The sequence below is a fragment of the Salmo salar genome, chromosome 23 (assembly GCF_965601325.2).
Source record: "Salmo salar chromosome 23, fSalSal1, whole genome shotgun sequence".
NCBI classification, from domain to species: domain Eukaryota; kingdom Metazoa; phylum Chordata; class Actinopteri; order Salmoniformes; family Salmonidae; genus Salmo; species Salmo salar.
In genome coordinates, this window is record NC_138313.1 from 9,128,894 (window position 1) to 9,143,445 (window position 14,552).

At 41.5% G+C, this 14,552-nt stretch overlaps 1 protein-coding gene across 11 annotated transcripts in view; it reads right to left on the reverse strand.

Moving 5' to 3' along the window:
- Positions 1-14,552, reverse strand: part of LOC106584026 (dedicator of cytokinesis protein 7) — a 105,927-nt gene that overhangs the window by 34,124 nt on the left and 57,251 nt on the right. For all 11 annotated transcript variants that reach the window (XM_014168813.3, XM_014168812.3, XM_082967904.1 and 8 more), the window contains exons 16-20: positions 11,931-12,069; positions 11,636-11,824; positions 9,501-9,729; positions 9,072-9,236; positions 8,761-8,927 (exon numbers count right to left, since the gene is read on the reverse strand). In XM_014168813.3, coding sequence (XP_014024288.3) covers positions 8,761-8,927; positions 9,072-9,236; positions 9,501-9,729; positions 11,636-11,824; positions 11,931-12,069 — 889 coding nt within the window. The remainder of the gene's footprint in view (positions 1-8,760; positions 8,928-9,071; positions 9,237-9,500; positions 9,730-11,635; positions 11,825-11,930; positions 12,070-14,552) is intronic.

Here is a 14,552-nt window from a genome sequence, read left to right on the forward strand (position 1 = left end):
AAAGAGTCTGAATACTTAGGTAAATAAGCATTGGCTTTAAAAAATGTAACATTTGCAAAAAGTTATAAAAACCTGTTTTTGCCTTCTCATTATGGGGTATTGTGTGTAGATTTTTTTATTTAATACATTTTAGAATAAGGCTGTAACATACCAAAATGTGGAAAAAAGTCAAAGGGTCTGAATATCGAAGGCACTGTATATCACGGCTGTCAGCCAAATCAGCATTCAGGGCTCGAACCACCCAGTTTATAATGCAAAATATGTCCCATATAACATAATTCAGACTACAACTGAACTATAGTTTAGTTTCTTACTGAAAAGTAAAACACCAGTGTTTTAATATTAATTTTTTGCTGAAGGAGTTCTATTTTGGTGGCCTCCGGTGAACTGACTCCATCCAAAATATACAGCGAAATGATTGAATCTAATAATGGCGCCAGAGGGGAAGGCTGCCGTTTACGGGCTCCTGACCAATTGCGCTATTTTTGTATATTGCTGATCCTACAATGTTTTGTATATAACAGCGATTACTAACCTCGATTTGGATGAGTACTTCTATTTCAACGAATCGGAGCCAAAGGACATAATGCTCATCCCAGACCAAACCCAATCCCCATCACTCGGAGGCGGCGGCGACATAGATATCCTGCACGCCAACCTCTAACAGGACTGAGTGGATAAGTCGCCATTACCCTCAATTCTATTGGCGAACTTGAAATTATTAGAATATAAACTGGATGAGCTCCATTAGAGACTATCCTATCCATGTGATCTGAAAAACGAATATCCTACGTTTCACCGCTTCGTGGCTGAACAAGTACATGGAAAATATAAATCTAGTTGGTTTTTCTATACATCGGCAGAACAGAACAGCTGCCTAAGGTAAGCTGTGGGGAGGGGGGTGTCTCTTCGTCAAAACAGTTGGTGTGCGATATCTAATATTGAGGAAGTCTCAAGGTTCTGCTTAGAATACCTCATGATAAGCTGTAGACCACACTATTTACCAAGAGAGTTTTCATCTACATTTTTCGTAGCCATCTATTTACCACCACAAACCGATGCTGGCACTAAAACCATAAGCGAACAAGAAAATACTCACCCACATGCGCTACAGAGGGTAGTGCGTACAGCTCAGTACATCACTGGGGCCGATGGTTCTCCCTACCATCCAGGACATCTATACCAGGCGGTGTCAGAGGGAGGCCCTAAAAATTGTCAAAGACTCCAGCGACCCAAGTCACAGTCTATTTTCTCTGCAACCGCACGGCAAGCAGTACCGGAGCAACAAGTCTAGGACCAAATAGGCACCTTAACAGCTTCTATCCTAAAGTCATAAGACTGCTGAACAGTTAATTAAACGTCTACTCAAACGTTCTGCTTATCACCCCCTAGCTACATGTAAACTCAGCAAAAAAAGAAACGTCCTCTCACTGTCAACTGCGATCATTTTCCGCAAACTTAACATGTGTAAATATTTGTATGAACATATCAAGATTCAACAACTGAGACAAACTGAACAGGTTCCACAGACATGTGACTAACAGAAATGGAATACTGTGTCCCTGAACAAAGGGGAGGGGGGGGTCAAAATCAAAAGTAACAGTCAGTATCTGGTGTGGCCACCAGCTGCATTGAGTACTGCAGTGCATCTCCTCCTAGACTGTACCAGATTTGCCAGTTCATGCTGTGAGATGTTACTCCACTCTTCCACCAAGGCACCTGCAAGTTCCCGGACATTTCTGGGGGGAATGGCCCTAGCCCTCACCCTCCGATCCAACAGGTCCCAGACGTGATCAATGGGATTGAGATCCGGGCTCTTCGCTGGCCATGGCAGAACACTGACATTCCTGTCTTGCAGGAAATCACGCACAGAACGAGCAGTATGGCTGGTGGCATTGTCATGCTGGAGGGTCATGTCAGGATGAGCCTGCAAGAAGGGTACCACATGAGGGAAGAGAATGTCTTCCCTGTAACGCACAGCGTTGAGATTGCCTGCAATGACGACAAGCTCAGTCCGATGATGCTGTGACACACCACCCCAGACCATGACGGACCCTCCAACTCCAAATCAATCCCGCTCCTGAGTACAGGCCTCGGCGTAACGCTCATTCCTTCGACGATAATCGTGACTCCGACCATCACCCCTGGTGAGACAAAACCGCGACTCGTCAATGAAGAGCACTTTTTGCCAGTTCTGTCTGGTCCAGCGACGGTGGGCTTGTGCCCATAGGCGACGTTGTAGCCTGTGATGTCTGGTGAGGAACTGCCTTACAACAGGGCTACAAGCCCTTAGTCCAGCCTCTCTCAGCCTATTGTGGACAGTCTGAGCAATGATGGAGGGATTGTGCATTACTGGTGTAAGTCGGGCAGTTGTTGTTGCCATCCTGTACCTGTCCCGCAGGTGTGATGTTTGGATGTACCGATCCTGTGCATGTGTTGTTACGCGTGGTCTGCCACTGCGAGGACGATCAGCTGTCCGTCCTGTCTCCCTATAGCGCTGTCTTAGGCGTCTCACAGTACGGACATTGCAATTTATTTCCCTGGCCACATCTCCGTCCTCATGCCTCCTTGCAGCATGCCTAAGGCACGTTCACGCAGATGAGCAGGGACCCTGGGCATCTTTCTTTTGGTGTTTTTCAGAGTCAGTAGAAAGGCCTCTTTAGTGTCCTAAGTTTTCATAACTGTGACCTAAATTGCCTACCGTCTGTAAGCTGTTAGTGTCTTAACGACCGTTCCACAGGTGCATGTTCATTAATTGTTTATGGTTCATTGAACAAGCATGGGAAACAGTGTTTAAACCCTTTACAATGAAGATCTGTGAAGTTATTTGGATTTTTACGAATTATCTTTGAAAGACATGGTCCTGAAAAAGGTCAGTTTCTTTTGTGCTGAGTTTACGTAGTACTTCAATCAATCACCTTACCAAACCTAAATGTACATACCTCAACCAATCACCCCAACTACCTCGTACCTCAGTAAACTGACTTGGTAGCGTTACTCCTTGAATATAGCCTGCATACAGTGCATTCGGAAAGTATTCAGACCCCTTGACCTTTTCAACATTTTGTTACGTTCAAGCGTTATTCTGAAATGGATCAAATAAAAACATGTCCTCAATCTACACACAATACCCCATAATAACAAAGCAAATGGTACGAATAAAAAACAGATACCTTATTTACATAAGTATTCAGACCTTTTGCTATGAGACTCAAAAATGAGCTCAGGTGCATCCTGTTTCCATTGATCATCATTGAGATATTTCTACAACTTGATTGAAGTCCACCTGTGGTAAATTCAATTGATTGGACATGATTTGGAAAGGCACACACCTGTCTATATAAGGTCCCACAGTTGACAGCGCATGTCAGATGAAAAACCAAGCCATGAGGTCGAAGGAATTGTCCATAGAGCTCCAAAACAGGATTGCATCAAGGCACCGATCTGGGGAAGAGTACCAAAACATTTTTTCAGCATTGAAGGTCCCCAAGAACTCAATCATTCTTAAATGGAAGAAGTTTGGAACCACCGAGACTCTTCCTAGAGCTGGCCGCTTGAGAGAATCTGCAGAGAAGAATGGGAGAAACTCCCCAAATACAGGTGTGCCAAGCTTGTAACGTTATACCCAAGAAGGCTCAAGGCTGTAATCGCTGCCAAAGGTGCTTCAACAAAGTGAGTAAAGGGTCTGATATTTCCGTTTTCTTATTTGTAATACATTTTAAAAAACTTCTAAATACCTGTGTTTACTTAGTCATTATGGGGTATTGTGCGTAGATTGATGAGGATTATTATTATTTTTATAATCCATTTTAGAATAAGGCTGTAACTTAACAAGATGTGGAAAACATCAAGGGGTCTGAATACTTTCCAAATGCACTGTATAGCCTCATTGTTATTGTGTTACTATTTCATTTTGTTACCATTTTATTTGTATCTATTTGTTAATTTTCTTACTTTATAACTGCATTGTTAGGAAAGGGCTTGTAAGTCTACACTTGTTGTATTTGGCGCATGTGAAAAACACAGATTTGTTTTAATTGAGTTATCTCCCAGATTGGAAAGATGTGTTGTTATTTTGTAGAAAGAAATGACTTCACAATTTAAATTACTAAGCCTATATGATCAGGACTATTTTCTAAGTACGAGACCATTAAAATCTTTAAACGGTCTTCGAGATTAAAGTTTTATTTACAGTTTTACTGCAAGATATGAATTGCCACAATGTTTGTTCTTCAAATTATGTATTTTATTCAAACAGAAAAATTAAGTAAATAACACATACTATCTTGAAAACATTAACTATAATTTAAGGGCTTCATTGCCAAAATCCTGAAGTATCCCTTTATCTACTTCCCCAGAGTAAGATTAAATTGTGTATACCATTTTTATGCCTTAGCATAAAAGTAAGTTACCAATTTGAAGGAAGTTGCTATCTAGCATTGCCGCAATTGCTAACTAACATTAGCGCAATGACTGGAAGTCTATGGTAACAGCTAGCATGCTAGTAGATATCATCGACTTCCAGTCATTGGGCTAATGCTAGTTAGTATTGGCTCCCGAAACTACCTCCAACTTCCTTCATACTTGATACAAAGACAATCAGAATTCATCTCTCTGGTGAAGTAGATAAAAGGCTTCATTGACAAATACCCAGTGTCCCTTTAAATTGAAAAAAGAAAAGGGTTATCAGTCTTAAGTATTTTACAAAGCCTAAATCAATGTAAATTTATGAAATCAATTTCTATTGGTAAGATATCCATATTTAGCAGGTGTTATTGCGGGTGAAGCGAGATGCTTGTGTTCCTAACTCCAACAGGGCATTCGTATCTAAAGAATTCACAACAATACACACAAATCTAAAAGTAAAAGAATGGAATTAAGAAATAGTGCCTTCGGAAAGTATTCAGACCCATTGAGTTTCACATTTTGTTATGTTACAGCCTTTTTCTAAAATGGATTAAATAAAACAATTTCCTCAGCAATCTTCACACAATACCCCATAATGACAAAGCGAAAACAGATTTTTGGAAATGTATTAAAAACAGCAATAACTTATTTACATAGGTATTCAGACCCTTTGCCATGAGACTCGAAATACAGCTCAGGTGCATCCTGTTTCCATTGATCATCCTTGAGATGTTTCTACAATTTGAATGGAGTCCACCCGTGGTGAATTAAATTGACATGATTTGGAAAGGCACACACCTGTCTATATAAGGTCCCACAGTTGGCAGTACATGTCAGAGCAAAAACCAAGCCATGAGGTTGAAGGAATTGTCCGGAGAGCTCCGAGACAGGTTTGCGTTGAGGCACAGATCTGGGGAAAGGTACCAAAACATTCCTGCAGCATTGGATGTCCCCAAGAACACAGTGGCCTCCATCATTCTTAAATGAAAGACGTTTGGAACCACCAATACTCTTCCTAGAGCTGGCTGCCCGGCCAAACTGAGCAATCGGGGGAGAAGGGCCTTGGTCAGATAGGTGACCAAGAACCCAATGGTCACTCAGACAGAGCTCTAGAGCTCCTCTGTGGAGATGGGAGAACCTTCCAGAAGGACAACCATCTCTGCAGCACTTCACCAATTAGGGCTTTATGGTAGAGTGGCCAAATGGAAGCCACTCCTCTCATATTTCCAGTCACCTTCGCATGGATAAATGCAGTTGTTCGTGGTTTCGGTTTTGCGCAAATGCTGCAATCTATCCATGGTTTCTGGTTTGGGTAAGTTTTAATAGTCACAGTGGGAACAACATCCCCTATAAACTTTCTGATGAACTCATTCACCGTGTCTGTGTATACGTCAATGTTATTCTCAGAGGAAACCTGGAACATATCCCAGTCCATGTGATCAAAACAATCTTGAAGCGTGGATTCCGATATGTCAGACCAGCGTTGAATAGACCTTAGCACGACTACTTGCTGTTTCTGCCTATAGGAAGGGAGGAGCAAAATGGAGTTGTGATCTGATTTGGCATCTCGAAAGGGGGAGTAGCAGTGGTCCAGTGTTTTTCCAGAGCGAGTACTATAGTCAATGTGTTGACAGAACTTTGGTACCGTTTTCCTGAAATTTGCTTTATTAAAATCCCCAGCTACAATAAATGCGACCTGAGGATGTGGATTCCAGTTTGCATGAAGTCCAGTGTAGTTATTTGAGGGACGTCATGGTATCGGCTTGAGGGAGAAGTATACACGGCTGTGACTATAACCAAAGATTCTGCCCCTGAACAAGGCCGTTAACCCACTGTTCCTAGGCCGTCATTGAAAATAATATTTTTTTCTTAACTGACTTGCCTAGTTATATAAATGTATTTTTATTTTTTATAAATAATAATAATAATAATAAATATATATAATGTCGACCGTAATTGTATTAAGGTTATATATATATATATATATATATATAAAACCTTAATACAATTACGGTCGACATTTGATTGTGAGGTATTCTAGGTCGGGTGAACAAAAGGACTTGAGTTTCTGTATGTTATCACAATCACACCATGAGTAGTTAATCATGAAACATACACTACCGCCTTTCTTCTTCCCGGAGAGTTCTTTATTCCTCTCTGCATGATGTACTGTGAACCCAGCTGGCTGTATGGACGGGGACAGTATATCCCGAGGGAGCCATGACTCCATGAAACAGAGTATGTTACAGTCCCTGATATCTCTCTGGAAGGAGATCCTCGCCCTGAGCTCGTCTTCTTTATTGTCCAGAGACTGAACATTAGCGAGTAATATACACAGAAGCGGTGGAAGGTGTGCATGCCTCCTGAGTCGGACTAGAAGTCCACTCCGAATACCTCTTCTCCCCCGGTGGTATCTTGGAGCAGGCTCTGGGATAAGTTCAATTGCCTTGGGGGGTACGAACAAAGGATCCAATTTGGTGGTCGTAATGCAGGTAAGTTACCGCCGCACTGATATCCAAAAGTTATTTCCGTAAGAAATAACAATACACTGCAAAGTTGCTTAGGAGCTAGAAGCAGAGCTCGCCCATATCTCAGAAACCCACTGCAGCCCTCATCCTTCACATGCAACATCCGTTCAGTTAAAGGTCCCCAAAGCACACACATTCCTGGGTTGCTCCTTTTTTCAGTTTGCTGCAGCTAGCGACTGGAACGAGCTGCAACAAAACACTCAAACTGGAGAGATTTATCTCCATCTCTTCATTCAAAGACTCAATCATGGACACTCTTACTGACAGTTGTGGCTGCTTAGCGTGATATATTGTTGACTCTACCTTCTTGCCTTTGTGTTGTTGTCTGTGCCTAATAATGTTTGTACCATGTTTTGTGCTGCTGCCATCTTGTGTTGCTACCATGTTGTTGTCATGTGGTGTTGCTATAGACCATGTCATGTGTTGCTGCCATGCTATGTTGTTGTCTTAGGTCTCTCTTTATGTAGTAGTGTCTCTTGTCGTGATCCGTGTTTGGTCCTATATTTTATTTTTAACCCCAGCCCACATCCCCGTAGGAGGCCTTTCGCCTTTTGGTACGCCATCATTGTAAATAAGAATTAGTTATTAACTGTCTTGCCTAGTTAAATAAAAGGTTAAATAAAAAAAATATATATAAAAAAAGAGATGCCATGTCTGTCGGCGCCATCTTGGGTAGGGCCCTATAAAATCCATTAAAATATGCCTGAGTCCGGGTTTATTTTTCCAGGTTTTCGCTCTCAAAAATCACTTCTTTATAGAAAAACAACAAATGTTATCTTTTAAGTCCACAACCATGCTTAAACCACATAAGGAGACCACTTTTGATGTCTGGGAAAAATCTGAGAAATATATATTTTTGAGTGTAGTTACCATTAATTCAAGTGCGCACATAGCTAGAGGCTGTTGTTTAGCAGTGTTTTTGTAGCGGTAGAGTTCGCTAAACAAATACCCACTGGATTAAATTAAATTAAATGAATGAAAAACAAATCATGATATAATGCTGCCAGGTAAGGATAGGCTACTTTGCAGTAAAAATTTAATTGAGAAAGTTTTTGGGAAAGCCTTTCCAACTTCCAGAAGACTATTTGCATTAGCATCATCACTAACAGCTACACAAAGCGGTAGACGACTGTGCCGTACATACAGAGACAGAGGCATTCTCATTGCCTCTTCAGAAAGTAGCAGGTAACATGAACCAATGATGCATTCTGTTCATGACTTACAATAAACATGTATACATTTCCTATACATTTAGTTGATTCCCTACTACGGTCAATGTGTTTTTTTTTTTATATTGTTGAATTCCGTTTCAATGCTTGGATTGCGCAAGGGCCCTAATTATCGTATTTGGACCCGAATGAGGCTCTCCACTACCCATTGTTCCTGCAGTGATGATTCACCATCTTCATCTAATGTTTTCATAATTTATTCGCAGATAATTTCCAAAAAGCCTACCAGTAGCCTATGCAAATGAACGTCTCTCTCACCGATACGAGTCGGCAGGCTACACTGACTAACGAGATGATAGTCACTCACAGACATGCAAACCTCAGCATGGCGGCGGCACCCCAATAGATCGCTAGAAGATGCATATCGTTCATTCTAGCGGGAAAGGGTGCGACGGGACTAGCGATTTGAAACTTTGAGTTAGTTAATATAAAGTGGAAAAAGTAGCCGGCTCAAAATGAGTCTGTAACCGTCTGATTAGCCGACGGCTGGCGCTAATGGAAAACACTGCACCATTGATGCATAGTGGACTGACTACACCCCAAAAGTACTGAGAAACATAACGCAAGCCATGTGTTGTCTGTGGCGTGTCTCCTACCTTACTACCGATGATGGATCGGACCTCATCGTCAGGGGAGGTAGGTGTGCCAGAGATATCAGGGTTACTGTTGCTAAGGCTACGGGAGCGGTTGAGGTTTAGGCTGGCAGGTCGCTGGGCGGACCTGGCCATGGTGGCATAGTGGACTGAACCACCCAGACCTGGACCTAAGACAAACGCACACATGGAAGAGAAGAAAAGAGTAGTTATCGCTCCACAATAAATGTAATGGCTCTTACAATTTAATTGATTTTAATATCATTTAATAGAAGTAAAACAGAGGTAAAACAAAAAAAATAAAGCTGAGGTACCTGGTGAGGGGGAGTTGGGGTCCATGTTGGGCAGGCGGAAGACGTAGTATATGTAAGAGGAGAGCAGACTGTTTCTGCCGTGCATGTCCTGACTAGTGTCCAAGTACTTATGGAGCCGGTTCACTATGGACGCCATCACCTCGAACGACGCCTGGCCCAGGTTCACTACACATACAGACATGGAAAACACATTTAGGACCAGAAAGTACAGTGGTTTTATTCAATGCCAGTTCAGTGGCAGCACAAATAAATAAGTTCAAAGGCACATGTTTCAGGTTTGTTCTTAAAATATGTGCACTTTGAATATTTGTGTCATTTATGATCTTCCTATTATTGTTAATCATTTGGAAGGTTAGATGACCGACGGAATATAATTATTTAAATGAAGTCATTGAAAGGCTACAGTTCCTATGAGCCTGGATGCGGTACCCATCTGTCCTGATATGACGGGCGGCCGCACCACGAGCAGCACCAGCTTGTCCAATAGGAGGTGGAGGAAGCGGACGATGGGCTCCAGCTGGGAGGAGTTTAGCGCGGCGATGCTGGACTTTAACTCCTCCTCCAGGTTGTTCTCCATGATGCGCATGTCTCCTATCCGCACAGGGAACATGTGGTCCAGGGCATGGACCAATGCAAAAAACTTATCCAGGTACTGGTCCTGATGGCGGGAGGGATGGAAGGAGGGAGGGAAAGAAAGAAAGAGAGAGAGATGGGGGGGATGGGAGAAGTCAGTAACAAAGAAAACCTGGCTTTGATAAAATAAATATGCGAGACTCCACCGCACAATAGAAGTGCTCGAACTGTGTGCTCTGTGGTAAGAGCAACAGACTAGAGGTCGACCGATTATGATTTTTCAACGCCGATACCGATTATTGGAGGAACAAAAAAAGCGGATACCGATTAAAAATCGGCCGATTTTTATATATATTTGTAATAATGACATTTACAACAATACTGAATGAACACTTATTTTAACTTAAAATACATAAATAAACTCAATTTAGTCTCAAATAAATAAATGGAACATTTTCAATTTGGTTTAAATAATGCAACACAGTGTTGGAGAAGAATCTAAAAGTGTGTGCCATGTAAAAAAGCCAACGTTGAAGTTTCTTGCTCAGAACATATGAAAGCTGGTGGTTCCTTTTAACATGAGTCTTCAATAATCCCAGGTAAGAAGTTTTAGGTTGTAGTTATTATAGGAATTATAGGACTATTTCTCTCTATACCATTTGTATTTCATATACCTTTTGACTATTGGATGTTCTTATAGGCACTATAGTATTGCCAGCCTAATCTTGGGAGTTGATAGGCTTGAAGTCATAAACAGCTCTGTGCTTCAAGCATTGCGAAGAGCTGCTGGCAAATGCAGGAAAGTGCTGTTTGAATGAATGCTTACGAGCCTGCTGCACTTAATTATAATATAATAAACACACATAAATATGAGCCTTAGGTCATTAATATGGTCAAATCCAGAAACTATCATTTAGAAAACAAAACATTTATTCTTTCAGTGAAATACAGAACCGTTCTGTATTTTATCGAACAGGTGGCAACCCTAAGTCTAAATATTGCTGTTACATTGCACAACCTTCAATGTTATGTCATAATTACGTAAAATTCTGGCAAATGAATTACGGTCTTTGTTAGGAAGAAATGGTCTTCACACAGTTCGCAACGAGCCAGGCGGCCCAAACTGCTGCATATACCCTGACTCTGCTTGCACTGAACACAAGAGAAGTGACACAATTTCCCTTGTTAATATTGCCTGCTAACGTGAATTTCTTTTAACTAAATATGCAGGTTTAAAAAAATACTTGTGTATTGATTTTAAGAAAGGCATTGATGGTTAGGTACATTGGTGCAACGATTGTGCTTTTTTCGCGAATGCGCTTTTGTTATACCATCACCCGTTTGGCGAAGTAGGCTGTGATTCAATGATAAATGAACAGTTATAGTAATATCATCAACCATGTGTAGTTAACTAGTGACTATGTTGATTGATTGTTTTTCATAAGACAAGTTTAATGCTAGTTAGCAACTTACCTTGGCTCCTTGCTGCACTCGTGTAACAGGTAGTCAGCCTGCCACGCAGTCTCCTCGTGGATTGCAATGTAATTGGCCATAATCGGTGTCCCAAAAAATGCTGATTACCGATTGTTATGAAATCTTGAAAATCGTCCATGACGATTAAATCGGTCGACCTCTACTACAGACTACAGTAGGGTAATGCAGTGAGCAGAGCTACCTCTCCACACTACAGCCAACAGAACAGAGCGATGGAGTGGGCTGCACTAAATAACACCAGTGAAGTTCAACCAGTAAAGAACTGAGGAAGGGACACATTACGCTCACCTCTCCTCCTCCTTCCACTACCCATGTTGTGGTATTTTATCTATCTATCAGTCTCAGAGTCTGACACAGATATATGCTATACATGTATACCAGGTAGTGAATGGAAAGTGTAGGGGGTCCTTTGTATGAAATACCTGGGTCGTGTTCAGTTGAGGCACACTGTAACAAAACGTTTTGCAACAGAAAATGTTGGTTGTGGTAGGCTATACCTGTGTGTGGACAGTGGAAACGGATGTCACTTCAACGTTAAAAACACCTCTGTGGTTATCCACCCATTTCATCCCAGGTAGAGGAACATCGGGGGAGAGAACAGAGTAGGACTGAGGAGGTTTCTCCAGAGACACAGGCAGACAGAAGTTTCCTGTACGCAGACGACCGTTCTGCAGCATAGGAATCCACTAAGGAGTGAAAAACAGATGATTAGGGCCTGATAACAAAAGGCATGTGTGTGTGCTTGTGTACCTGTGTGTGTGACATGCCCGTGCATATATGTGCAGTAGTTACCGTGTATCCCACGGGGGTCTCCAGAGGGGTGTTCTGTTTCTGCTGGCAGCTAACGTGGTAGAAGGTGAACAGGATGTGGTGGTGGTCAGTCAGAGAAGCCGGCAGCTTGATCTTCACCTCATCATGGAAGTCTGGGGACCTGGGGGTAACACAACAACCGTTACACACAGAGTTGAATTAAAATGGTTGGTTAGGGCTTTATAACAAATAAACGTCTGGGAAAGACTGGGGTCGTATAGGAATAGCCATCTAAAAAGGAGTATAGAGAAGTCAGGGAATCTGAGAAGCACAACAACCATTACAGAGTCATGGTCAGTTAGGGTTGTAAAAGGAATAAGGGCTGTAAAAGGAATAAGCATCTAAATGTTACGGTTGGTTAGGGCAGAGGTTTATAGGAATAAACAACACACTAAAGACTGAAAAGAAAGAAGCAAGGGGTTAATAGCTATAGAATAAACATCTAAATTAGTACAGAGCAAGCCTTTTTCTCATGGAGAAGATAAAATAGATTGTGGATAAAAGGGTAAAAACATCCTTTGGAGTGAAGGAGCCTGAGCAACCTATTCCCCTAAGGGAAAATATAACATTATTGGACAGGCCGAGAGAATTAAACCCCAAACATCCAAAGTGCAAAAGGTGAAACCTTTCAAAATCTGTGGTAACTTTTTTTTAAACTATGTTAATCCTTAACACTAGAAAAGCCGAAGGCGTCATATGGACGCAAAACAAATGTACATGTTTTATTACTCTGCCATTTTTAAATTCATGTCCCCCATGTCCTTGACTTTTCCTAAATAAATCTAATACACATTGTCAACATCTTAATATCACAAACAGAATGTGTTATAAGCAGTTAAGAGGACATGTCATTCCCCCTCCCCTTTCATTGATGACCGAACAGCAAGTGTTGACTAGTTTATCAAAGGTGTTGAGCTGAGTGAATGAAGTCAATCTCCTATATCCCTTTGCCATTCATAAATCACACAACGTAGTTAGAGTGGCAAGAAAAAGTTTGTGAACCCTTTGGAATTACCTGGATTTCTGCATAAACTGGACATCAAAATTGATCTGATCTTCATCTAAGTCACAGCAATAGAGAAACGTAGTGTGCTTAAACTAATAGCATACAAATTATTGTATTTGTCTTGTCTATATTGAATACATCATTTAAACATTCACAGTGTAGGTTGGAAAAAGTATGTGAACCCCTAGGCCAGTGGTCACCAAACGGCGACTTGTCAATCTCCAAGGATTTTCTAGTCATTCGCCAAACATTTCTGTAAAAAACCCAACGATAAAGCTTTGTTTTCCAAAAAAAAAAAAAAGTGTCTGGCTGTTGATGGTAGGTGCAGCAAATTCAACTGCCCTACGCGCTGGGTAGGCAAACTGTTGCAGTTTCATGTGTCTGAAGGTACAAACTGGGCCTTCCCGGTGGGCCCAGAAAGGAAATCAAGTACACTATAAGCCTACCGCTGACCAATCAGATTGCTCAGATAACCGAGTCTGCAGTAACATAGCAGGCATGAAAGAAAGCTACGGCAAAATTGATGCTGTGAGATTTCAAAACGTTCAAAACCATGACTGGAGAGAGACCGTCAACGAATACACCAAAGAGCTGCTGTTTTTATGAGGGAGTTCATGTTTAAGTTCTTACTCAGCACTGTCAACACTTTTATAAGTCATAAAATGAGTGTTCAGATTTCCACTCAGCGCTACAACAAGCAGTGCAGCAGTAATGACTGAGTAGGAAAGTGTATATATAGGCTTGCGCTGTTATTATTAGCAGTTTGGGTCTTTTTTAACATCAAGGAATATTTCACTTTCTCTGTTCATAGGAGTAACAACATAAATTTGTGCATGAGGCAGAAATAATGCGGTGCGACTCGAGTTTCGCCATCAGCTGGAAGACGGTGTCTCTTTGGTCAGTGTCAGTGGAGGAAAGGGAGAGCCGAGGGATGTTGAGAGACGGACCCTCAGTCTGCTGCTCTCTCCCTCCACTGAGACTGACCATCAGATGCATGCACCATCAGCCCAGTAAAAATAAAAAGCTAATTATTTAAATGTGTGCTCACTCAGCTCTTCCTCACAAGTAATTCAACAATGGATCTATTACCGGTGTGATCATATAGCCTACCTCAAATGTTTAAATATAATTAAAGAAAATGTCCTGAACAACAATGCATTCATTGGCAGGTAAATTCACGCAAAGCCAGTATGTGGTGATAATGTATTGGGCCTATAGCTTACTGCACAAACCTCATTGCTACAGTACTGTTTTTAACTGGTTAATGTTGCATAGGCTTACATTTTTTAAGTCATGTTAATAAACAAATCAGAGCTGTAGATCTCGCGGCATGCATTTTGACTCAGAAAGTGATCTTGACTCAGAAAAGGTTGGTGACCACTTGAGGTTGGCTAATGACTTCCCCAAAAGCTAATTGGAGTCAGGAGTCAGCTAACCTGGAGTCCAATCATTAAGACGAGATCGGAGATGTTGGTTAGAGCTGCCTTGCCCTATAAAAAACTCACAAAATTGGAGTTTGCTATTCACAAGAAGCATTGTCTGACGTGAACCATGCCTTGAATAAAAGAGATCTCAGAAGACCTAAAATTAAGAATTGT